Source organism: Delphinus delphis, chromosome 6, assembly GCF_949987515.2.
Source record: "Delphinus delphis chromosome 6, mDelDel1.2, whole genome shotgun sequence".
In the NCBI taxonomy this organism is placed as follows: Eukaryota; Metazoa; Chordata; class Mammalia; order Artiodactyla; family Delphinidae; genus Delphinus; species Delphinus delphis.
In genome coordinates, this window is record NC_082688.1 from 35,272,969 (window position 1) to 35,300,375 (window position 27,407).

Consider the following 27,407-nt stretch of genomic DNA (forward strand, 5'->3'; position numbering starts at 1 on the left):
GTCAGCCCTCCATATCCGTACATCTGCAGGTTCAACTAACCACTTGCATGGTACTGTAGTGTTTACTATTGAAAAATATCCATGTATAAGTGGACCCGGGCAGTTCAAATTCATGTTGTTCAAGGACCAATTGTATATTTATCATCCTAGGCTTTTCCCCAGCAATATCAGTCCTCTTTGTGAGTGACTAAAGAAAGCTGCTTCCCCACTAGGACAGAGGCTCTTCAGAGGCCAGGTCACATGCTGTGATCTAATCACTGCTGGAAATTAAGCCTCAAGGTGTCAAAACCACCAGAATCTAAAAAGTACGCATGAAAACACATTTTAAGCCATAAGCACACTAGGAATTCTTTTCCCAGAGACAGATCAGGATATTATTTTTTTTCTGATGCAGAGTCACATACCTGATTTCACAACAGCTTAGGTAAAGAAAAACAAGAGGCACTTAGATTTCCTGCTCACATCTCTGCTGGACGGAGATCAAGTATGCTACAAGTGCCCGCTACCCAGGATCAGATACAAATGGGGACAAGCCAGACAAGAGCATGGAAAATGTGCACTTTAAGCCTGGCCTTGCCATAGAAGTGGTTCTGATAACCACATCCCAGTGCTCAAAGAAATATAAGGATCACCTGTCCCGAATGAGCCATCCAAGGCCCATTTTTACCATGTATTCCCTAACGGATGTCCCAGCTGCTGTGTAAACTTCCTCCTTTCTCATTTTCAGAGAGAGCTGGATTCTGTCTTCCTTCCTCCACTGTCCCTGGCCCCCAGCACAAGCACCACACACCTGAGCTGCTCCCACTGCCTCAGAAGAACCTTGAAGAGCTGAGTCTGGTGGACTTCCCTGGTGGCACAGTGGTTAAGAATACACCTGCCGGGGCTTCCCTGGTGGCGCAGTGGTTGAGAATCCGCCTGCCAATGTAGGAGCCACGGGTTCGAGCCCTGGTCTGGGAAGATCCCACATGCCGCAGAGCAGCTGGCCCCGTGAGCCACAGTTACTGAGCCTGCGCGTCTGGAGCCTGTGCTCCGCAACGGGAGAGGCCACGATAGTGAGAGGCCCGCGCACCGCGATGAAGAGTGGCCCCCGCTCGCCGCAACTAGAGAAAGCCCTCGCACAGAAACGAAGACCCAACACCACCATAGATAAATAAATTAATAAATAAAAATTAAAAAAAAAAAGAAATTATAAAAAAAAAAAAAAGAATACACCTGCCAATGCAGGGGACACTGGTTCAATCCCTGGTCTAGGAAAATCCCACATGCCACGGAGCAGCTAAGCCTGTGTGCCACAACTACTGAGCCTGTGCTCTAGAGCCTGCGAGCCACAACTACTGAGCCCACATGCTGCAACTACTGAAGCCCGCACGCTCTAGGGCCCGCATGCCACAATTACTGAGCCTGCGTGCTGCAACTACTGAAGCCTGCACACCTAGAGCCTGTGCTCCGCAACAAGAGAAGCCATCGCAATGAGAAGTCCATGCACTGCAACGAGTAGTAGGCCCCTCTCGCTGCAACTAGAGAAAGCCCGCACACAGCAATGAAGACCCAACGCAGCCAAAAAATAAAATTTAAAAGATAATAAAAGGGGCTTCCCTGGTGGCGCAGTGGTTGAGGGTCCGCCTGCCGATGCAGGGGATGTGGGTTCGTGCCCCAGTCTGGGAGGATCCCACATGCCGCAGAGCGGCTGGGCCCGTGAGCCATGGCCACTGGGCCTGCGCATCCGGAGTCTGTGCTCCGCAACAGGAGAGGCCACAACAGTGAGGGGCCCGCGTGCCGCAAAAAAAATAATAATAATAAAAATAAAAAATTAATAAAAAACACAGATGTTTAAAAAAATGTTTTTTAAGTAGTCACCTTCTCTTTAAAAAAAAAAAAGAGCTGAGTCTGAGCATTAGCCACATACCTAAGTCTCTCCATGTCATAGTCCCGTTCCTCACAGCACCCCTCTGGACACTGACTTCTCCATCTCCCCCCGGCAGATAAGGTTGGTGGCAGTCAGCATCCCTTCCCATCTGCTTCTGGTATGGCTTCCTGTAACTAGAAGCTGAAACCTATTTCAAAGACTCCCTTGCTGCAGGATTCTAGTTGCAAATTAAGTTCCTAAATATGAACTCAGAGAAAAAGGAAGCAAGATGGAGGTCAGCCTCTTAATCTTTTGGCTGTTTGTGCTAACAAGCAAGGAGGTAGAGCATGGGTACTGATAGCATGGGTGGCTGAACCAGAATTTCAGTGTCAAGTTGCCAGCTTCATGAGTTCAAGAAGCAGCTGAATTCAAGTGGCTTCTTCATGCCTGGCTGGCCACCCCAGCTGTGTTCTTGAACTCAGCAGTTCCAGTAGCAACCTCCTGACTCCCGCTCCTGCAACCCTTTAACAATTTTATAGTACTTTATATCCATGTATTAAACTCCTTTCTCCTTAAGAATATCTAGGACCATTTGTTTTCTGTACTCGACTCTGACTGATTCACTCCCCTCAAAAACGTGGCTTTCAGAGCTGACTCCTACCCTCTGTGTGGCTTGAGCCAGGCAGAGCAAGTGGGTTAATCATTTCCTCTGATTTGGCTCTGCTGTTTCAGCAGCCCGGAACTAAATTAGTCTGTTTTGGCAAGCCCATCACATTGGTGACCTGAAGCCTCCTCTTCCCCCCTCACTGGGCTTTGTCCTCACCACGTACTCCTCCACTGGGCCTTCCACAGCACTTCACATTTCTCTTTATTAACCTTTATCCGTCAGATGTGGTCCAAGGTTCAGCCTGTGAGATCTTTTGCCTCCGCCTAACCCAGGCCCACCCTCCCACATCCCACACACGAACCATCTGCCATTTACAACCACAGAGACACCAAAGGAGGGAGGTGGAGTCCAGTAGGGCCAACACTTTATGTTTCTGCTTAAGACCAGCACAACTGATAGGCTGACTTCTGGCTTCATACCTGTGCCAAAGCATGGCTGCTTTATCCCTCTTTCTTTACAAATAAAAATGCAAATGGATAGAAGGAGTGGCTATGATGTGGCCAAAATGCTCTGTCTGGAAAGCACACCTCTAGGTGATTTTCCTCCGCTTTGACTGACGGTCCAAGGCCTGGGCTGGGGGCAGTGGGATGGACAGGGTGCCCAGTTTGTGATCCTCCTCCCTGCCCACTGCCAGAGAAACCCTTCTTTTAGAGATCTTCAGCCTCATGGCTTTCGCTATCTCCATCATCCTAAGGAACAAACACAAACACATACAACAAATGGAGAGTCTCCTCAATGCAAATGCTCAGGGAGGCTTGGCAGGAGGGGGCAGCACATTCGTGCTCCAGGCCATGAAGACAATTCCCAAGAGAGCCACAAGGGGCAAAGCTCCCAGCAGAGAGGCAGACAGGATCCCCTCGAGAGCCATCAGGTTCCCATTTTAATGTGCTGCCATTAGAAAATATCTATATAAATGACGGAAAACCAGGTTATCTAGATCCTACTGATAACTGTGTTTACTTCTTGTAGCAAGGATTAAGCACTTGCTAGAATTTTACAGACTTCAAGTATCTGTTTCTCTTGTATGTTCAAACTCACTACTCATGAGAATGCCATCTGTGGAGTCCTCAGAATAATCCCTCTCTGGACTGCTAGAAGAGTCCAGATAAGGGTGTTTTCCTAGGCTCTCCTGAAATACCATCAGGGTCCTCAGAGGTCAGACGCTCCTAAATCACTGACAAAGGCCAGTATACCCCACGGTTCAGCATCCTGGGAGGCTCTGCTCCCTACTCAGTCTGCATCCCTTCTAGCAGGGCTAGAAAGGGCCTTAAAGGTTGCCACCTCTGCCAACCCTCCCAGTCAGGTCAGAGAAGCCCAAGTGTGACATCCCTGCCAAACTGCAGCTCTGCCTTGCCTTGGACAACCCCTGGCAGCTCCTTCCATCTGACTGAGCAAAGTGCTTTATGCTAAGCTGAAATTGGGGTTCTCTTATATAACTTCCACCCCTAGGTTACCCCATCGGAACCATACAGAGTCCCTCTTCCCAGGGACAGCAGTTTGGAGACTGGAGGTTGCTCAGTTACACAGGGATGGAAGGCTCAGGTTTGAAGCCCAACTATTCCCCTTCTTGGCTGTGTGACCCTGGGAAAATCACTGACTACTCTGAACCAAAGATTCCTCCGTTTCTTAGCGACATCACTGAGATATTATGACAGATTTGGTACTGTGCCTAGCAAAGCGAAGGCACACGGTAATATCTGGTTGCCCATCCATTCAATCAATTATTCATTCATCTGAAAACTGTCCCCAGGTCCCTCGACAGTGCCTCATGCTTTCCAGCAGTACCACAACTACATCAAGGCGCCCTAAGGGAGCTTTTTCTTCTTTTGTGCTCACCTTTTCTCACTGAGCTTCAAGTCCCTCTGTAACACCGTCAGGTCAATCTGGAAGTCGTTTATGTGCAAAGCCAGTATGATCACATAGGCGGTGATCTTTGCCTTCATAGAGTCTGAAATTAAGTTCCGCAAACTGCAAATCAGTGGCAATAAAAGAGAGGCAAAATTAAACTCCGAGATGATTTCTCCAAAAGCAAAGGAAACACATCCAAGCCTGTTCCCTTATGCATTCAAAATGTCTTCTCGGGGTTCCCTGGTGGCGCAGTGGTTCAGAGTCCGCCTGCTGATGTGGGGGACACGGGTTCGTGCCCCGGTCCAGGAGGATCCCACGTGCCGCGGAGCGGCTAGGCCCGTGAGCCATGGCCGCTGAGCCTGCACGTCCGGAGTCTATGCTCCGCAACGGGAGAGGCCACAACACTGAGAGGCCTGCGTACCGCAAAAAAATAAAAAGTCTTCTCATCCCAGGGAGAAGAAAAGGAATTAGAGCAACATCCCTTGTCCTGTGGTGGTGCCCAAGCCTTCAGGCACAGTGGAGCGGTGAGCCAATGCCAGTGTCCCTCCAAGGGGACAGAGAAGGCCGCACCTTCCCCAGGCACAGTCAGAGCCTCACACTGGCGAGGACCCTCCCCATCTTCCCGGCCTGTTCAGCAGGGCTGCTGGGAACAGTCATCCCAAACTCAGCTGCCGATGATTCTTCCAAGCACACTCAGAGCAGGACACACACTGCAAGCAAGCGGCAGGAAGGAAGCCCAGGTGTGCTGCTTGGGGTGCTTTCCTCAAAGTCATCACACTGGCCTGCCCTTTCCTGCAACACTGCCTCTCCATACAACATTAGGACATTAGGCAGGGGTCCTTGGAAGAAGCGAGTGACATGAAGTCTTTGTTACAGGACTTCCCAGAGCCTTTAACATGAGCTTCTCCCAAAGGGACAGAGTCTGTACTACAGTGTTGCCTAAACTCACTTGACCCCAGGAGCCCTCCAAATGGCAGTGCTCTCTTCAGCATAGTGTCTCTGTGAATACAGACTGCAATCCAAGCCCCCCGTCCCCACTCTCACCACCCTCCCTGTCCTGCTTTCTCCTTTACAGGCAGAAGCCGAGAAATCAAGCCCCCTGACCTGCCATTGTTGTAGATCAAGCAGGTAAAGTGCTTCAGCAGCTTGGTGTTAATGATGTGGGGAACTCCAGGTCCCAGGGCACCTACAAGACAAAACAGAGTCTGATCGTTTTCTTTCAAAACTCTCAGGACACACCTCACCTATGAGCTGGGAAAAGCGGACAACAGTTGGGCCACAGGAATAAACAGAGGCATGTGGGAAGAGAAGAAGGGGCTTGTGAAACAGAACAGCCACTTTCAAATGAACACGTGCTCAGGTATGCTTCAGCCTGCAGACCATATGTGCACAAGAGATGTTCATGACAGGGCAGTGACAGGAAAGAAAAGCAGACTCCAGTGAGGCCTAAAGATACAGAGTTCAAAAGATGTTAGAAAGCAAAACAGATTGTGGAGAAAGCTGAGGGAGAGGGAAAGGAAGGGAGGTTGGAATGTGAAAATAAGAATTAAGCAAATAGTGAAAACCATGAGTACAGGCATAGCTCAGAGACATTGCAGGTTTGGTTCCAGACCACCGCAATAAAGTGAGTCACGTGAACTTTTTGGTTTCCCAGTGCATATAAGTTATGTTTATAGTATACTGTAGTCTATTAAGTATGCAATAGTATCATGTCTAAAAAAAAGTGTCCAATAATTAATTAAAAATGAAAATTAAAAAACAATGTCCAGAGGAAACTTGCACAAGCCTCTTAGATAGCCTAATCCACCAGAGGGCAGACAGCAGAAGCAAGAAGAACTACAATCCTGCAGCCTGTGGAACAGAAACCACTTTCACAGAAAGACAGACAAGATGAAAAGGCAGAGGGCTATGTACCAGATGAAGGAAGAAGATAAAACCCCAGAAAAACAACTAAATGAAGTGGAGATAGGCAACCTTCTAGAAAAAGAATTCAGAATAATGATAGTGAAGATGATCCAGGACCTCGGAAAAAGAATGGAGGCAAAGATCGAGAAGATGCAAGAAATGTTTAACAAATACCAGAAGAATTAAAGAACAAACACCTAGAAGAATTAAAGAACAAACAGAGATGAACAATACAATAACTGAAATGAAAAATACACTAGAAGTAATCAATAGCAGAATAACTGAAGCAGAAGAACGGATAAGTGACCTGGAAGACAGAATGGTGCAATTCACTGCTGCAGAACAGAATAAAGAAAAAAGAATGAAAAGAAATGAAGACAGCCTAAGAGACCTCTGGGACAACCTTAAACGCAACAACATTCGCATTATAGGGGTTCCAGAAGGAGAAGAGAGAGAGGAAGGACACGAGAAAATATGTGAAGAGATTATAGTCGAAAACTTCCCTAGCATGGGAAAGGAAATAGCCACCCAAGTCCAAGAAGCACAGAGAGTCCCATACAGGATAAACCCAAGGAGAAACACGCCGAGACACATAGTAATCAAACTGGCAAAAATTAAAGACAAAGAAAAATTATTGAAAGCAACAAGGGAAAAATGACAAATAACATACAAGGGAACTCCTATAAGGTTAACAGCTGATTTCTCAGCAGAAACTCTACAAGCCAGAAGGGACTGGCATGACATATACAAAGTGATGAAAGGGAAGAACCTACAACCAAGATTACTCTACCCAGCAAGGATCTCATTCAGATTTGATGGAGAAATTAAAACCTTTACAGACAAGCAAAAGCTGAGAGAGTTCAGCACCACCAAACCAGCTTTACAACAACTGCTAAAGGAACTTCTCTAGGCAAGAAACACAAGAGAAGGAAAAGACCTACAATAACAAACCCAAAACAATTAAGAAAATGGGAATAGGAACATACATATCGATAATTGCCTTAAATGTAAATGGACTAAATGCTCCCACCAAAAGACACAGACTGGCTGAATGGATACAAAAACAAGACCCATATATATGCTGTCTACAAGAGACCCACTTCAGACCTAGAGACACATACAGACTGAAAGTAAGGGGATGGAAAAAGATATTCCATGCAAATGGAAACCAAAAGAAAGCTGGAGTAGCAATTCTCATATCAGACAAAATAGGCTTTAAAATAAAGACTATTAGAAGAGACAAAGAAGGACACTACATAATGATCAAGGGATCGATCCAAGAAGAAGATATAACAATTGTAAATATTTATGCACCCAACATAGGAGCACCTCAATACATAAGGCAAATATTAACAGCCATAAAAGGGGAAATCGACAGTAACACATTCAGAGTAGGGGACTTTAACACCCCACTTTCACCGATGGACAGATCATCCAAAATGAAAATAAATAAGGAAACACAAGCTTTAAATGATACATTAAACAAGATGGACTTAATTGATATTTATAGGACACTCCATCCAAAAACAACAGAATACACATTTTTCTCAAGTGCTCATGGAACATTCTCCAGGATAGATCATATCTTGGGTCACAAATCAAGCCTTGGGAAGTTTAAGAAAATTGAAATTGTATCAAGTATCTTTTCTGACCACAATGCTATGAGACTAGATATCAATTACAGGAAAAGATCTGTAAAGAATACAAACACATGGAGGCTAAACAATACACTACTTAATAACAAAGTGATCACTGAAGAAATCAAACAGGAAATTTAAAAATACCTAGAAACAAATGACAATGGAGACACGACGACCCAAAACCTATGGGATGCAGCAAAAGCAGTTCTAAGAGGGAAGTTTATAGCAATACAATGCTACCTTAAGAAACAGGAAACATCTCAAATAAACAACATAACCTTGCATCTAAAGCAATAAGAGAAAGAAGAACAAAAAAAACCTAAAGTTAGCAGAAGGAAAGAAATCATAAAAATCAGTTCAGAAATAAATGAAAAAGAAATGAAGGAAATGATAGCAAAGATCAATAAAACTAAAAGCTGGCTCTTTGAGAAGCTAAACAAAATTGATAAACCATTAGCCAGACTCATCAAGAAAAAAAGGGAGAAGACTCAAATCAATAGAATTAGAAATGAAAAAGGAGAAGTAACAACTGACACTGCAGAAATACAAAAGATCATGAGAGATTACTACAAGCAACTCTATGCCAATAAAATGGACAACGTGGAAGAAATGGACAAATTCTTAGAAATGCACAACCTGCCAAGACTGAATCAGGAAGAAACAGAAAATATGAACAGACCAATCACAAGCAGTGAAGTTGAAACTGTGATTAAAAATCTTCCAACAGGGCTTCCCTGGTGGCGCAGTGGTTGAGAGTCCGCCTGCCGATGCAGGGGACACGGGTTCGTGCCCTGGTCCGGGAAGATCCCACATGCTGCGGAGCGGCTGGGCCCATGAGCCATGGCCGCAGAGCCTGCACGTCTGGAGCCTGTGCTCCACAACAGGAGAAGCCACAACAGTGAGAGACCCGCCTACCACAAAAAAAAGAAAAATTTTCCAACAAACAAAAGCCCAGGACCAGATGGCTTCACAGGCGAATTCTATCAAACATTTAGAGAAGACCTAACACCTATCCTACTCAAACTCTTCCAAAATATAGCAGAGGGAGGAACACTCCCAAATTCATTCTACGAGGCCACCATCACCTTGATACCAAAACCAGACAAGGATGTCACAAAGAAAGAAAACTACAGGCCAATATCACTAATGAACATAGATGCAAAAATCCTCAACAAAATACTAGCAAACAGAATCCAACAGCACATTAAAAGGATCATACACCATGATCAAGTGGGGTTTATTCCAGGAATGCAAGGATTCTTCAATATATGCAAATCAATCAATGTGATAAACCATATTAACAAATTGAAGGAGAAAAACCATATGATCATCTCAATAGATGCAGAGAAAGCTTTTGACAAAATTCAACACCCATTTATGATAAAAACCCTGCAGAAAGTAGGCATAGAGGGAACTTTCCTCAACATAATAAAGGCCATATATGACAAACCCACAGCCAACATCATCCTCAATGGTGAAAACTGAAAGCATTTCCACTAAGATCAGGAACAAGACAAGGTTGCCCACTCTCACCACTCTTATTCAATATAGTTTTGGAAGTTTTAGCCACAGCAATCAGAGAAGAAAAGGAAATAAAAGGAATCCAAATCGGAAAAGAAGTAAAGCTGTCACTGTTTGCAGATGACATGATACTATACATAGAGAATCCTAAAGATGCTACCAGAAAACTACTAGAGCTAATCAATGAATATCGTAAAGTTGCAGGATACAAAATTAATGCACAGAAATCTCTGGCATTCCTATACACTAATGATGAAAAATCTGAAAGTGAAATCAAGAAAACACTCCCATTTACCATTGCAACAAAAAGAATGAAACAGCTAGGAATAAACCTACCTAAGGAGACAAAAGACGTGTATGCAGAAAATTATAAGACACTGATGAAAGAAATTAAAGACAATACAAATAGATGGAGAGATATACCATGTTCTTGGATTGGAAGAATCAACACTGTGAAAATGACTCTACTACCCAAAGCAATCTACAGATTCAATGCAATCCCTATCAAACTACCACTGGCATTTTTCACAGAACTAGAACAAAAAATTTCACAATTTGTATGGCAACACAAAAGACCCCGAATAGCCAAAGCAATCTTGAGAACAAAAAACAGAGCTGGAGGAATCAGGCTCCCTGTCTTCAGACTACACTACAAGGCTACAGTAATCAAGACAGTATGGTACTGGCACAAAAAACAGAAAGATAGATCAATGGAACAGGATAGAAAGCCCAGAGATAAACCCATGCACATATGGTCACCTTATCTTTGGTAAAGGAGGCAGGAATGTACAGTGGAGAAAGGACAGCCTCTTCAATAAGTGGTGCTGGGAAAACTGGACAGCTACATGTAAAAGTATGAGATTAGATCACTCCCTAACACCGTATACAAAAATAAGTTCAAAATGGATTAAAGACCTAAATGTAAGGCCAGAAACTATCAAACTCTTAGAGAAAAACATAGGCAGATCACTCTATGACATAAGTCACAGCAAGATCCTTTTTGACCCACTTCCTAGAGATATGGAAATAAAAATAAACAAATGGGACCTAATGAAACTTCAGAGCTTTTGCACAGCAAAGGAAACCATAAGCAAGACCAAAAGACAACCCTCAGAATGGGAGAAAATATTTGCAAATGAAGCAACTGACAAAGGATTAATTTCCAAAATTTACAAGCAGCTCATGCAGCTCAATAACAAAAAACAAACAACCCAATCCAAAAATGCACCGAAGACCTAAATAGACATTTCTCCAAAGAAGATATACAGACTGCCGACAAACGCATGAAAGAATGCTCAACATCATTAATCATTAGAGAAATGCAAATCAAAACTACAATGAGATATCATCTCACACCAGTCAGAATGGCCATCATCAAAAAATCTAGAAACAATAAATGCTGGAGAGGGTGCGGAGAAAAGGGAACACTCCTGCACTGCTGGTGGGAATGTGAATTGGTACAGCCACTATGGAGAACAGTTATGGAGGTTCCTAAAAAAACTACAAATAGAACTACCATATGACCCAGCAATCCCACTACTGGACATATACCCTGAGAAAACCATAATTCAAAAAGAGTCATGTACCAAAATGTTCTTTGCAGCTCTATTTACGATAGCCCGGAGATGGAGACAACCTAAGTGCCCATCATCGGATGAATGGATAAAGAAGATGTGGCACATATATACAATGGAATATTACTCAGCCATAAAAAGAAACGAAATTGAGCTATTTGTAATGAGGTGGATGGACCTAGAGTCTGTCATACAGAGTGAAGTAAGTCTGAAAGAGAAAGACAAATACCATATGCTAACACATATATATGGAATTTAAGGGAAAAAAATGTCATGAAGAACCTAGGGGTAAGACAGGAATAAAGACACAGACCTACTGGAGAACAGACTTGAGGATATGGGGAGGGGGAAGGGTGACCTGTGACAAAGTGAGTGAGAGGCATGGACATACAGATACTAACAAAGGTAAGGTAGATAGCTAGTGGGAAGCAGCCGCATAGCACAGGGATATCAGCTTGGTGCTTTGTGACCGCCTGGAGGGGCGGGATAGGGAGGGTGGGAGGGAGGGAGACGCAAGAGGGAAGAGAGATGGGAACATATGTATATGTATAACTGATTCACTTTGTTATAAAGCAGAAACTAACACACCATTGTAAAGCAATTATATCCCAATAAAGATGTTAAAAAATAAATAAATAAATATATAGGCACCCAACATAAGATTACCTCAATACATAAGGCAACTGCTAACAGGTATAAAAGAGGAAATCAACAGTAATACAATAATAGTGGGGGACTTTAACACCTCACTTACACGAGTGGACAGATCACCCAAAGAGAAAATTACTAAGGAAACACAAGCTTTAAACGAGACAGTAGACCAGATTTAATTGATATTTATAGGACATTCCATCCAAGAAACAGCAGATTACACTTTCTTCTTAAGTGCGCACGGAACATTCTCCAGGATAGATCACATCTTGGGTCACAAATCAAGCCTCAGTAAATTTAAGAAAATTGAAATCATATCAAGCATCTTTTCTGACCACAATGCTATGATATTAGAAATCAATTTACAGGGGAAAAAATGTAAAAACACAAACACATGGAGGCTAAACAATACATTACTAAATAACCAACAGATCATGAAGAAATCAAAGAGGAAATCAAAAAATACCTAGAGACAAATGACAATGAAAACATGACAATCCAAAACCTATGGGATGCAGCAAAAGCAGTTCTAAGAGGGAAGTTTATAGCAATACAAGCCTACCTCAAGAAACAAGAAAAATCTCAAACAATCTAACCTTACATCTAAAGGAACTAGAGAAAGAAGAACAAACAAAACCCAAAGTTAGCAGAAGGAAAGAAATCATAAAGATCAGAGCAGAAATAAATGAAATAGAAACAAAGAAAACGATAGCAAAGATCAATAAAACTAAAAGCTGGTTCTTTGAGTAGATAAACAAAATTGATAAAACCATTAGTCAAACTCATCAAGAAACAGAGGGAGAGGACTCAAATCAATAAAATTAGAAATGAAAAAGGAGAAGTTACAATAGACACTGCAGAAATACAAAGCATCCTAAGAGACTACTACAAGCAACTCTATGCCAGTAAAATGGACAACCTGGAAGAAGTGGACAAATTCTTAGAAAAGTATAACGTTCCAACACTGAACCAGGAAGAAACAGAAAATATGAACAGACAAATCACAAGTAATGAAATTGAAACTGTGATTTAAAATCTTCCAACAAACAAAAGTCCAGGACCAGATGGCTTCACAGGTGAATTCTATCAAACAATTAGAGAAGAGCTAACACCCATCCTTCTCAAACTCTTCCAAAAAATTGCAGAGGAAGGAACACTCCCAAACTCATTTTATGAGGCCACCATCACCCTGATAGCAAAACCAGACAAAGATACTACAAAAAAAGAAAATTACAGACCAACATCACTGATGAAGATAGATGCAAAAATCCTCAATAAAATACTAGCAAACAGAATCCAACAACACATTAAAAGGATCATACACCATGATCAAGTGGGATTTATCCCAGGGATGCAAGGATTCTTCAATATACGCAAATCAGTCAATATGATACACCATATTAACAAGTTGAAGAATAAAAACCATCTGATAAAAAAAGTCCATATCTTAATTAAAAAATACTTTACTGCTAAAAAATGCTAACCATCATCTGAACCTTCAGCGAGTCATAGTAGTGACATCAAAGACCACAGACCATCATAATAAATATAACAATGAAAAAGTTTAAAGTATTGTGAGAATTATTAAAACCTGACAAAGAGACACAAAAGTGAGCAGATGCTCTTGGAAAAATGGTGCCAACAGACCTGCTGAACACAGGGTTGCCACAAACCTTCAATTTGTAAAAAACACAATATCTACGAAGGACGATAAAGTGAAGCACAATAGAACGAGGTGTGTCTGTACAGACCCTTGGGTGCCCAATCACAGGAACATGACTGCATGCACCTTATGCCTAAAACCACAGGTGTCTCCCTCTGGGTTTCTGACTCTGGGTGGATGTGCGTGTGTGGCAGGCACCCATGCCCTGGCGATCAGTGGCATGGGTTACCAGCAGAAACTGACTTCTTTCCCAGTCAGAAATGGCTGACACAACAACGTGCCACAAGCCTTCACAAGCAAGGCCAATTTTTCTCCCCATATAACTCTTTGTCTAGCTGTCCCTTAAAACGTTCATTTGATTTGACTGGATATTCAACTTTGCCTAACACAGAAGTAGTGAACGTTAGCTCTGAGCAATCGTATAATCCAACCCGACCCTATTTTCCAAGGAAAGGGCTTGGGAAGTTCTCTCAGCATGTCAGCAGTACCAATCAGAATCCCACTGTTACACAGTTATAAATAAAGACATGGAAAGACATGTCCATTTCCTCTCTCACTAGAGCTAGTCTAAGAATTATAGACAAATAACAGACTGAAAATAATTAGAATAAAATGTCTATCATGATATGTGCACCTCAAAGTTCACAGCACTATTTACAACAGCCAGGACATGGAAGCAACATAAGTGTCCATCAACAGATGAATGGATAAAGAAGATGTGGTATACATATATACAATGGAATATTACTCAGCCATAAAATAGAATGAAATAATGCCATTTGTAGCAACATGGATGGACCTAGAGATTCCCATACTAAGTGAAGTCAGACAGAGGAAGACAAATACCATATGCTATCACTTATATGTGGAATCTAAAAACATGATACAAATGAACTTATTTACCAAACAGAAACAGACTCACAGACATAGAAAACAAACTTATGGTTACCAAAGGGGAAGGGGGGGGAGGGAGGGATAAATTAGGAGTTTGGGACTAACAGATACACACTACTATATATAAAATAAACAACAAGGACCTAGTGTCCTTGTTGTTGTTCCTTGCACAAGGAACTTTATTCAGTATCTTGTAATAACTTATAATGGAACAGAATCTGAAAAAGAACATATATATGTATAAATATATATGTAACTGAATCACTTTGCTGTACACCTGAAACTAACAACATAAATCAACTATACTTCAATTTTAAAAAAATGTCTAGCATGGACTTACGTTTCCGCTTAATCACTTTCTGTGCTCGAAATCTGATGAGAGTGTCCAGAAACCATATGCACCGGGCCTGGCGGTCTCGGCTCTCCTCACTTGATGGCAAAGACTTCAAAGACTTCAACGCTTCTATGACAAAGGAGCAGTGACTAAAACAAGGGAGGGAAAAGGAGAAATGTGTTAAGACCGGCTCTGTCAGGAGCCATTCACTCCTTCACAATGAAAACAGCAGGCCCCCCTCACACCTGGTACACAGTCAACAGCTGAGGAACAGCCATCCAACCAGCCCCTTATAATAGGAGGAGCATGATTTAGTGCAGGGACAGTAAAGGTCTAGATAACAAATATTATACATTTTGTGGGCAACATGGTCACTGCCACTGTAATGCAAAGGCAGCCATTGATAACATATAAATAAATGACTGAAGCTACGTTACAATAAAACTTTATTCACAGGCAGTGGGCCAGACTCGGCACTCGGGCCATAGTGGGCCCAATCCTGATGTGGTGGTCTGGAGCACAGCCTCTCAACTATCTGGGTTTGAATCCCCATTCTGCCATGCAGTGGCTTGGACAAGCTTCTGAACATCTCTGCCTTGGTTTCTTCACCTGTAAATTAAGGCCAATGATAGTACCCTTGTCCTACGGGTTTTTGTGGATTAAATGAGACAAGGAAAGCAGTGCTTGGCACATGTAGGAGCTCCATCAATGTTGGCTATTATTTTTACATACTGTTGTTCTACCACTGTCAGGATCATGAACTCGCAGCGATAAAAGGCTCTTCAAGATCATCTTGTATCGGCCTCATTTTACTTATAGGAAAACTGAGGCTCAGACAGGGGAAGATCACACAGTCCATGAGGCAGATGGGGACTCGGTTCTCCAGACTCCCAGCCCAGAACTCATTCCTGCACCTGCCCCTGAGCCACAATCACATTAACGCAACGAAGAACCAGTAAAGAGCACTTCTTTGGAGAGAGGGAAAAACATGTATTTTCCAAGACTGGATTTCACTGAGCAGTAAAATTTCCAAACGAAAATTGGGGGAATTAACCTAGGGTTGACAACTTTATTTTCTCAAGATAAAATTATTAAAAGAAAAAACTCAAAAGCAAAAAAAACCTCATCATCATTAAAAAAAAAAAGGTGTTTTAAAAGCCAAAAAGTGGGGGAGGGGGGGAGGGAGGAGAGGAAATCATCTCTGATTTAAAATATACTATATTTAAAATACATAATTTAACTTTCACTCAGCACATCACCACAGATAAACCATCACTTCAGCTGGCACCTACTCCCAGGCCAGCACTTGGGCCCCATCAGTGACAATCGGCAACAACATAACATTGGCTGGGGGTGGGGGTGGGACCGATACAGGTCAGCTCCAGTTCCCAGCCCTAGACTACAAGGCCTCACCACCCTCTGCCCAGTCACAGGTTCCACGTACTCAGAGGCCAATTCTCTCCCTTGAAAGCCACCCAAAGCCTTGGGACAACAGGCCTGGGAGCTCAACCATTTGAGAAAACACTAGCTCGCTCATGTTCAAATGCTGAACAGACGTATATTCTCACTAACACCCAAGGTCTGCTTCATGTCTGACTACTGTTGTATCCCAACATCACTCCCGAGACACTCCATCTGCCCAATTCGGGTACCTGTTCTCTTCAATCATCTTCAGTATTTCTTCTGAGGTGACATTCCTGAAAGCTTCAGAAGGGCTCTGAAGAGCGTCATACTCCGCAGGGGAAAGAACTAGTTATAGGTCAAGAACAACGTGACCAAAATGGAAACATCCAACTAGCTAGATCATCTTATATCGGCCACATTTTACAGATGGGAAAATTTGAGGCTTAGAGAGGGGAAGATCACACAGTATGTCCGGGCAGAGCTTCAGGACTCAGTTCTCCAGACTCCCAGCCCAGAGCTCATTGCCTGCCTGGGCTTTCTGCCTTCTCTTATCACAAAGCCACTGCATGCACTTTCCATCTGACTAGAACCACAAGTACGGAAACTCTACATTCCAACCCTTCTTTATACAATCAGTCTGCCCTAGACTTTGGGCACTGGCCAACTTAAAAGTCGTATTTTGACTCTTCACGGAAGGTGACCCCCACAGGGCCGAACCGTGGGCATTCTGCATTTTGCTGAGGGATGGGTTTGAATTACAAGGCCTGAGAGGCCTCTGCTGCAGCAGGTGCCTCAGCTAGTGAGGGAGCCTCGCTGACTTCCCAGCAATAGCGCTGGGGCAACTGCAAGAGTCTGGGGCGAGCTTCTATGAGTATCACAGGACCACTGACACCCTCAGAGAGCCTGGCCATGCCACTCCTGTGCGCATATCCCAACCTGGGAAATGAGGTGGCATTTCTCCCACAAGAAGGATACGGTCTTCAAATTTATACACGTCTTCAGGCTTGGCTGCATCAGCGTGGCAGGGAGGGAGGTAGAGGGAGTCATCCTGCAAGTCATCGTGGATGGCGTCACTGACCAGGGCTTTTCAATGAAGGAAGAGTCAGTGTCAGTGTCACCCTGCTCGGCTTCAAGTTCCCCAACACTCTGCAACCCGTGCACTCAAGATCATCGTCGCCCAGAACCCCCTCATCTGAACTTCACATATTGTCAGTGAAAAAGAAAAATCAAATTATAAAGCTAACTATCACAAAGGAATAACCATGTAAAAATTAAGTATGCACACAGACAAGAACAGAGAGGAAAACAGGAAAATTGTAATAGTTGGTCTTGAAGAATGATGGGAAAATGGGTGAATTATTTTTTTTTTAAATGTCCTTTAGTAGCTGAGAGTAAACTGAACAAAAAAAATTGAAAAATTTACTTAGACATTAAAGTATATCTTTGACTAAATGGAGACATGTTTCTATGTTTCTGGATGGGAAAACATAATATTATAAAGATGCTGATTCTCCCCATATTAATCCCAATTGGATTTTGAGAGAACTTGACAAAATAATTCTTAAGATCACCTGGGGAAAAAAAACATGCTACAGGACTTCCCTGGTGGTGCAGTGGTTAAGAATTCGCCTGCCACTGCAGGGGACACGGGTTCGAGTCGTGGTCTAGGAAGTTCCCACATGCCGTGGAGCAACTAAGCCCGTGCGCCACAACTACTGAGCCTGCGCACCCTAGAGCCCGTGCTCCGCAACGAGAAGCCACTCACCGCAACGAAGATTAGCCCCTGATCACCACAACTAGAGAAAGCCCACATGAAGCAACAAAGACCCAATGCAGCCATAAATAAATAAATAAATAAACAAACAAATAAATAAGCATGCTACAATAACCAGTACATTTGTGAAAAATAAGGATGGAGGATAAATTTGCCCTATCAGACAACAAACTGGAAGGTGAGGCTACTACAATCAAAAGGACCTGATGCTGCTACAAGAATAGCCAGTCAGAATGATGAGCGAGAACACAATTAAGAATGTGGTAAAATGATACAGATGATTTTTAAAATCATTTTTTACAAAAGGAAAGGATGGAGTTGGGGACAACTGGCTAATCATTTGGAAAATATAAAATTAGGTTTGTACCATAGACCAAAAAAAAAAATAATCATTAAATTTTAAATGTAAAAAGTTAAACTGTGGAAGTACTGAAAGATAACACAGGAAAATACATAATCATCGGGTATGAAAAGATTTTCTAAAACTTACTAAAATTCCATTTTAATAGAAAAACTACTCTCATATATATATATATAACTTTCTCTTATGTTCTTATAATGCATTTGAACAATAAACACATTACACATTTTAAATAATACAATTTAATACTCAAGCTGCTGAAGAATTTAGGAAAAGAAAAAGATCCAGTGACCTCAAAGTGTCTCTAGAGGCTCGTTCATCACCATCACATCAGCCTTTTTGACGAAAACCTCCCTGTGACTCACAGAGACTTGAGGCCGTCTCCCTCCTCTGTGCCCTGCAGGCTGTAGCCCTGGCACCAAGGACACAGAGGGCACATAACCGTACCCATGTCTGTCTCCTCTACTCGACTGTGAGCTCACTGAGAGCAGGCCATGTCAGATGTTTCTTATGATTTCCAGAGTCTGTTCCTAAGACGGCCCTCAGGGAGAAGCAGGAAGGAATCCAGCCCTAACTTCCATCATTTCTATCTGTGGGGCGGGTGAAAGATCTCAAGAGAAGGGAAAGCTGTTTCTACCAGCAGCCTCTTACCCCAAGTTCCAGCTGCTTACCAGTCACACCCTTTGTATCAATTATACTCTCTGCAGCTTTAGCCACTGCACTATTCAAAGATTCACTGCCAACTTTGTTCATTCTCCTGGAGTTCAGAGCCCGCTTCTGTTTGGTGGTACCAAAGGCTTCAATGCAAGAATCCATCTGTGCAAAAGACAAATTTGGTCACTGGGAACGGGCTGAGCACTGCTACTCCTAGCTGTGTCACTACGGGTAAACAGCCTCTCTGAGCCATTAATACCACTTCCGTAAATTGGGCTGACTCATACCTAACTACCTCATAGGCTTGTTTTAAGAACCAAAAGATATTAAGAGATTTGAAGTACTCGCTTTATAAACTGTAATGAGCTATTTATAAATCAACAGTGTTTTCACCTGTAAAAAAACTACAATTAGGGTTGGTAAATCTGGGGCACACAGCTTACCGGTTTTCTAATCCTACACGGAAAACAGACATTACTAATAGATCGCTCACTCTCCCTCTGAGCCTGAAGACAGCTTCACTCCCTTCCAGGCAGCACTGGAGATTCAATCAGTTTGCCATCCTGGGGTGAGATGAGCTTTGTAGGAAGCTTCTACATTGAAAATCCTAAAGTTTACTTTGTCTTGATGTGAAGTTTCCAGGCTTCCAATATTTTCTGAAACTTGGATTAAATCCTGAAAATAAGTGTTATGCTACAGCCCAGAGAACCAGTTCCAGACACTGGCACAGAGCTGTGTATAGCTGCCCCAGAGAGGAGGTCTGCAGTCTGTGACGCCAAGGAGGCCTGTGCAGGTAGGAATTGTCCAGAGAACCACAGACTGAATGAGCTGAGAGCAGCTAGGGAGACCCTGTGTTCAACCAGCTCATTTTACTGATGGAGAAACCCAAGGCCTGGAAGGAACTCACTTTAGGTCTCACATCTTAGTTCTGTCATACTTACCTTTTCTCTAAAAGATTTGGTGTGACTCTCTAGTGTCGATTCACTCTGAACTGATTCATCTACAAAACACAAAACAAAAACAAAGAAAAACAAGCAAACTGTAAGGCCTACAGACCATAATAGTGTTTAATATTTGTTTAACAGTTAATCTAAGAAAAACAGATTTCTTTAGTACAGGACTTTCCAGAGCTTAACATGTGTATACTGTGAACAATTAATATGAAGCTTCAGTATACAGTTAGAGGATTTGGAGAATAAATTAGAGTCAAGTGAAGGAGTCATTGGATCCAAGCCCTTCATTTCACAAATAAGGAAACATGAGGCCTCCAGGTGAAATGACTTGCCCCAGGCAATGCAGAGATGGGATTAGAAAAAAAGTCCTCTGCTCCTCCCAGTATACAGTTCTGCCCTCCTTGTAAAAGACCTAAGGAGGAGGGATCAAGAGGGGGACCTGGAGCTCACCTCCCCCGACAAATACATCAAAAATACATCTACATGTGGAACAATTCTGACGGAAAACTAACTGGAAACCGGCAGAAGAATTCCTATACAACCAAAGCGCACTGATGTGTATAAAATGGATGACTAATAAGAACCTGCCGTATAAAAAAATAAGTTAAATTAAAAAAAAAAAAAGAAAGATTTCCACGTAACCAGGTAGTAGGGTTGGGACCACCCCCCGCCCCGCCCTGAGAGGGATCTGAAAGGAAGAGAAGGTCTGCATGGGCTCACTCCATACCACAGCTTGGTGCAGGATCTGGGCCAACCAGCCCCTGGAAAAAGACTGGGTCTAGCAGCTGGGGAGCAGCCCCTGCCCCTGACAGGGAGGTGACAGCCATGGGGCAGAAAGGAAGGACCACCTCACACCCTCCTTGGGCTTTAGACCCCCAACACCAACCACACCCCATATCAAGGTAATAGCGGCCACCACACCCTGAGGACATTCCATTGTGTATGTATGTAAAATTGTTCATTAATTTCTTAAACACATTTTTGTTTTTATAGGTAAAAAAGTTGTAAATATTGGTTTATTCTAGCCATTATACATATATACACAATGGAATACTACCCAGCCATAAAAAAAAGAATGAAATTTTGCCATTTGAAACAAAATGGATGGACCTGGAGGGCACTACGCATAGTGAAGTCAGACAGACAAATACTATATGCTATCATTTATATGTGGAATCTAGAAAATAAAACAAACTAGTGAATATTACAAAAAAGAGCAGATTCACAGAAAGAGCAAACTAGTGGTTACCAGTGAGGAGAAAGAGAAAGGAGGAGGGGCAATATAAAGGTAGCAGAGTAAGAGGTACAAATTATTATGGATAAAATAAGCTACAAGGATATACTGTATAACACAGGGAATACAGCCAATATTTTATAATAACTGTAAATGGAAAATAACCTTTAAAAACTGTATAAAAATAATTTAATTAGAAAACATTTTTTTTTAAATACCAATGAATGTATATACAAAACAGAAACAGACTCACAGGGCTTCCCTGGTGGCTCAGTGGTTAAGAATCTGCCTGCCAGTGCAGGGGACACAGGTTTGAGCCCTGATCCGGGAAGATCCCACATGCCACGGAGCAACTAAGCCCATGTGCCACAACTACTGAGCCTGTGCTCTAGAGCCTGTGAGCCACAACTACTGAGCCCGTGTGCCACAACTACTGAAGCCTGCACGCCTAGAGCCCATGCTCCGCAACAAGAGTAGCCCCCGCTCACCGCAACTAGAGAAAGTTCACGTGCAGCAACAAAGACCCAATGCAGCCAAAAATAAATTTAAATAAATTAAAAAAAAAAAAAACAGACTCACAGACATAGAAAACAAACTTATGGTTACTAAGGGTGTGGGGGAGGTACAAATAAGGAGTATGGAAGTAACAGATACAAACTACTATACATAAAATAGATAAGCAACAAGGATGTACTGTATAGTACAGGGAATTGTACCCAATAGCTTGTAATAAGCTATAATGGAATATAATCTGCCGAAAAAAAATATATATATATATCATATGTCATACACCTGAAACAAAATACTGTAAATCAATTATACTTCAATTTTTTAAAAAAGTTAAAAAAAATTTTTTTTCAAGACCTAAAAGCAAGGCATAAACATGAGGTATGTATTATTTACATGAAGCTCTGTAATCTCCCACAGAGTATTCATGTAAGGGGCAATATAATCTAGTGGACAGAAGCACAAGCTCTGGAGTGACGGTGCCACATTTAAATCCCAGGTCTCTCATATATGCCAGCAGTAGGATCCTGCCATTTAGCCTCTGGGCCAGGTTCATCATTGATTAAACAAAAGGAATACAATACCTACCCCACAGGGTTGTTATGTGAAGTAAATGACGTAGTGCATTGAAAGTGCTTAGAACAGTGCCCAGAGCATAGTAAGAACCCAACAAATGCTGTGCGTATTTCTGATATATGCTGGTTAGAATTAACCAATATTTACAAATTTTTTACTTGTAAAAACAAAAACGTGTTTAATCAACAAATTAATGAACAATTTTCTTTGCCTCCTCAGAAGACAGAAGAGCATTTGGAGGATAACTTATATGCAGTTATATTTGTTTGCAAAGCAGGGAATTCTTAACCTAGAGACTATGGACCCCTAGGAAATTCACAGCTAGGCTTTGGGATACAAGAGCCCTTTAAAATTATATGCAAAATCTCATATTTTTTGTAAATTACGTATGTTTCTAGGAGGTAGGTCCAGGTCCTTATGAGATTCTCAAAAGGGCTGAGATCACTGCTTTGAGAGAGTGAAGTTATTAGAACTAATGCCTCTGAAGGTATCGAGCAGATTCACAATGATCCTAATGATCCTTATCTAACTCCCTCCCCTACCATGGTTCTCAGTATTTAAGATTTAGGAACAGGAGCCCCTTGAGTTTGACCCTCTTATCTATCATTTTGGAAGACCCCACTCTAGCCCTGAACATTCTAAAATGCCAGAGTGGAGAAGTACTGTAACTTCTCCCAGTGGATTAGAGAGACAATGGATCTCTTCCCAAATTAGAAAGTGTAGAGACTTTGCATCGACCTGGAAGTTACTGTCCAACCTATAAGCAACTTCTATCATCTACCAGAGATTCTAAAACCCTACTCCAGGGCTTCCCTGGTGGCGCAGTGGTTAAGAATCCGCCTGCCAAAGTAGGGGACACGGGTTCGAGCCCTGGTCCAGGAAGATTCCACATGCTGCAAAGCAACATGTGCCACATGTACCACAAGCCCGTGTGCCACAACTACTGAACCCACATGCCACAACTACTGAAGCCCGTGCTCCGCAACAAGAAGCCACCGCAATGAGAAGCCTGCACACCTCAACAAAGAGTAGCCCCCACTCGCCACAACTAGAGAAAGCCTGCACGCAGCAACGAAGACCGAACACAGCCAAAAATAAATTAAATTAAAAAAAAATTTTTTAAACCTCTACCCCAACTAGAACAATTAAAAATTAAGAAAGGCCCTCGATGGAAAAAGAGTATCATGTATGCCCTCCAATACTCTGCTCAGATCAGTGCTCAACTTGCTTTAACTAAGATTAGTTTCCTGATCTTAAGTCTGTAAACACTGTAGGGACAGGATCTGTGTCTGTTTTGCTATATTCACAGCCCCTAACTTGTGCCTGGAGCATAGTAGGTCATCAATAAATATTTGCTGAGTAAAAGCACTTTTAAAACTTTTTCAAATGGGAAAAAAAACCTTGAAAAACTAGCTACAAAATGTATTTTACAAATCAAAAAGTCAAACCGACTCATCCAGGAAACCTAAAATATTCAGCATTTCTTTGAGCCTTCATGACTAAGACCTACCGGAAAACAGTGGCTGCATATTGAACAATTCAGCATCATATACTTCCATTTGGCCAGAGGTCTTGTTCAAAATTCCCACAAAGTGCCTGAATAAAAAAGGAATAATACCAGTGACAATGGATTATTCAAAAGATATTGTTTATACAACCTCCTTTTTTCCACTTAGAAGTTCTCAACCTTCTTTCTGCCACAATACACCTGAGGAAGACATCACTTGCTCATGAGTAACAATAATCCCCTACCGCAGCAATTCTCTGCATGGGGAGGGAAAGGAGGAAAGGGTTCATGAAGAGGCTCTGGGGGCAGTGGGGGAAGCCACCAGGTGATTTTTGTAGCTGATCACATTTGGGCTCACTGCTGTAGTGGGAAACCCTCCTGGAATATAAGAATTTAGAATTAAACACTAGAATTTACTGCACATATAAATCCTATGGAGGCAAAGACAAGTAAAACCTTGGTAATTATGAGACCAGTTTAAACTAGAAAATCTTTGTAAAGGGATGAAAAAAGTTAAAAGTTTCAAGCATATACACTCTAATCTGACTTCTATCAGGGTGGTTCAGGGGGGACCCTAAAAGGGGCTTGTTTGTGATTCACTAATGGCTACCTTCACAAGGACACTGCATTATGCCAACCCCTGACACTTAAGACTGTTCAGGCTAGACAATCTTCACTGTACCGAGGAGTAGACTGGGGGTCAGTAAAGGGCAGAGTTGCCCCAAGTCAGTAATCTTTCCAGAGCTAGGCAGAAATTCTGGAGTCTCAGACACTACCAAATCCTTTTCTTGTAGTTAGTCCCAAGGCAGACTTCTGGTAAACTCTGGCCTATTGATCACACATTCCAAATTAGTAGAGACAGCTGCCTTTCGGGAACAAGATAGTTATAAGCAAAGAATATTGCAACTTAATGATGTGGTCAGAAATAATGAAGGTGGTCAAAAGGTACAAACTTCCAGTTATAAAATAAGTCCTAGAGATGTAATGTACAGCATGGTGACTATAGAAAATAATGCTGTAGCGTATATTTGAAAGTTAAAAGAGGAAGTCTTAAAAGTTCTCATCACAAGAAAAAAATTTTGTAACTATGTGTGGATGTTAACTAGACACTGTAGTGGCCATCTTACAATATATACATACATTGAATCATTACGTTATACACGTGAAACTAATATAATGTTATATGTCAATTATATCTCAATTAAAAAAAATTGGGGGGACTTCCCTAGTGGCACAGTGGTTAAGAATCTGCCTGCCAATGGGGGACACGGGTTCGATCCCTGGTCCAGGAAGATCCCACATGATGCGGAGCAACTAAGCCCCTGTGCCACAACTACTGAGCCTGCGCTCTAGAGCCTGCGAGCCACAACTACTGAGCCTGTGTGCCATAACTACTGAAGCCTGCATGCCTAGAGCCCGTGCTCTGCAACAAGAGAAGCCACCGCAATGAGAAGTCCTCACACCACAATGAAGAGCAGTCCCCGCTCACCGCAACTAGAGAAAGCTCGTGTGCAGCAACAAAGACCCAACGCAGCCAAAAATAAATTAATTTACAAAAAAAATTTTTTTAAGACTACAAATGAACGAGGTTTTCAGGAAATTAAACAAATGTAAGTCACTTTTCAATTTCAGGAATGTCTACATGCTGGTGTGAGGGCCCCGGGGTCTGGGAACACAGGAACTTGGTAAATCTCTCTAGATTTCCCCCACTGCCCCTAAAATAAAGACAGCGAAGAGCAGTGCCAGGGCCACCCCCCCCCCACTTCCCACAATCCCTTTCCCCTGTCCCTACCTGCAGAGAGTGTTGCATTTCAGGGCTCCAGTCCCAAAATTGTTTCCCACATAGTAAAGTCTGTCTGTTTCAGCTGCCTAAAATGTAGAGCGGGGGGAAGCTCCATTACAACCAATGTTGAAAGATAGTAAATATCTTGACTCCCTTTTCCACGTTTGTAGAAGCTTTAGAATCCAAACCACAGGTGGATCAGAATGAGAGAGCCTCTTTGAGATGATCCAGCTCCCTATCTCTAAGTGAACCTGGGGTATCCCTGGGGGAAAGGCAAGAGGACTTTTGAAAAGTCCCAGGTAGTGCTTGCTTCTAGCTGGTCTGAGAAGTTCTTGGGGGAGCTGTACCACAGAACTTGGAAGATGGGCCCAGGGCTCTCAGCACCTAGAGGCATGCAACAAAATGATTCTGCAGGCAACCCCAAAGTCCAAGCCCTTCTTGAACCTCTTTGCTCTCCTCTATCATGACTGCTCCTTATATGCTCTCAGGATCATGGAAATGGTTAATTCACTCCTCAATCAGAGCCAGGCTTTCCTGCTTCCCCTTGTTTGTCCTGGCTATCCTCTTCACCTGGAGTACTAACTTCAGCTGTTAAATCCTCCTCCATCCTTCAGGGTTCAGCTCCCATGCACCCTCCCCCAGGAAGACATTCTAGCAAGCAGAGACTTCACTGACTGAACCCACTCTGCCCTGCTCTGTACTCTCTCTCCCAGGGACTCTGAGCTTTATCTATTTCTGTATGAGTGTCCCTCACATCCAGTTCTCACCTCTCTAGAGCAGTGGTTCTCAACCCAGGGAATTACTCTGGGGATATCTAGGCATGTCTGACATTCTGTTTGCCACAACTGGGAGGTGCTCCTGGTAGCTAATGGGTAGAGGCCCGGAAAGCTGCTAAATACCCAGTGCTGCACAGGAGAGCCTCCACATCAAAGAATTATCTGGGTCAAAATGTCAATAGTGCTGAGACTGGGAAACGCTGCTCTGGAGTACAAGCTCCCTCAGAGTGGGGCCAGCTCTCACTTAGCTCTTTCCCTAGCAGCTTTCAGCCCAGGGCCACAGTGGGGCTCAATAAATGCTTGTTGAATGAACAAATGAATAAAAGGCCAGCGCTTCACCACAAGTGTGAAACTCAGTGGAACCTGTCCCCACCTGGGGCTCAAAGTTCTTCAAAGGCTCACTTGCTATCCCCCCTTTTCTCCACTCACTCCCTCCTACCTCCACCCACACCCAGGAGGCCTCCTGAGGCCTGAAGAGTGGGGGCGACTGGCCACAGCAGCACTTACCAGGATCCGCTGACTTCTCTTCCTGGGGTTTGTGGAATCATTGCTCTTGTACAAGGTAAAGCGCATGTTGCCTGGATTCTGTAGCTTCCCATTGGAGAACTGGACTGTAAGATTGCAGCCCAAGAATGAGATGAGAGCACAAGAGTATGGTGGGGAGGAAATGGATTGTCAACGGGAGGGAGTGACTGGAGGAATGGGTATGGCAAGGAGCCCCAGGTCCTGACCCAAAGGGGGACTGAAGGAGGTACTTCCTGGTCCAGGTGGGAAGAGGGGCTGGGGAAGGGCTCTGACAGGAGGGAATAACTAGGGGAATGGGGCTGACTGAGGAGACCTAGGCCAAATCTAGAAAGACAGAGGGAATCCCTGGCCAGCAGAGAGAAGGAAATAGAGCAGGTGTGAGACCTGGTGGGTGAGGAGATGACGGGCTCCTGGGTACATACAGTCCTGGAGAGGGGGTAACTGGGATTTCCTCATCCAGGTGGGAGGTGGTACCAGAAAGATGGTGCAATGACAGAGGAGCCCTGGCCGAACCCCAAGTAGTGGGGGAGACTATAAGGGATCTTAGCTCAGCTGGGAACGGGCACCCGACGGATGTGGGAAGTGGAGGGCTGTAGCGGTACCGAGACGGAAGGGGAGGAAGTTATGGGGAACTCTGCTCCAGCTTCGCAGTCCTTACCCAGTAGAGCTCTCTGGCTCTCGTCGGGCTCTCCACAGTACAGCCACCTCGCACTCGGCAACACCTCCGCCGCCATCTCGCCTCTCCAGACGCCAAGCCCAGGAGCTAAAACAACCGTGACCAGTAGCCCGTTTAAGCACACGCGGAGGAAA

The 27,407-nt window shown here is 43.2% G+C and overlaps 1 protein-coding gene across 1 annotated transcript; it reads right to left on the reverse strand.

Moving 5' to 3' along the window:
* Window positions 1-1,828: 1,828 nt before the first annotated feature.
* On the reverse strand, window positions 1,829-27,407 carry POLR1E (RNA polymerase I subunit E). The gene is made up of 12 exons (XM_060014503.1): window positions 27,256-27,407; window positions 26,580-26,683; window positions 25,306-25,382; window positions 23,517-23,602; window positions 19,678-19,736; window positions 18,754-18,898; window positions 16,923-17,030; window positions 16,196-16,292; window positions 14,550-14,692; window positions 5,466-5,547; window positions 4,350-4,481; window positions 1,829-3,202 (listed from the first exon to the last, which is right to left on the reverse strand). Exons 1-12 carry the CDS (start codon window positions 27,329-27,331, stop codon window positions 3,043-3,045), a joined length of 1,269 nt encoding a protein of 422 aa, XP_059870486.1. The 5' UTR covers window positions 27,332-27,407; the 3' UTR covers window positions 1,829-3,042.

Excerpts from the sequence above, each read along its gene's own strand:
- POLR1E (XM_060014503.1), bottom strand. The coding sequence starts at position 27,331 with ATGGCGGCGGAGGTGTTGCCGAGTGCGAGGTGGCTGTACTGTGGAGAG. Across the intron at positions 26,684-27,255 it reads GAGCCAGAGAGCTCTACTGG|TCCAGTTCTCCAATGGGAAG; the intron begins GTAAGGACTGCG and ends GCAATCTTACAG. Across the intron at positions 4,482-5,465 it reads TTGATCTACAACAATGGCAG|TTTGCGGAACTTAATTTCAG; the intron begins GTCAGGGGGCTT and ends ACTGATTTGCAG.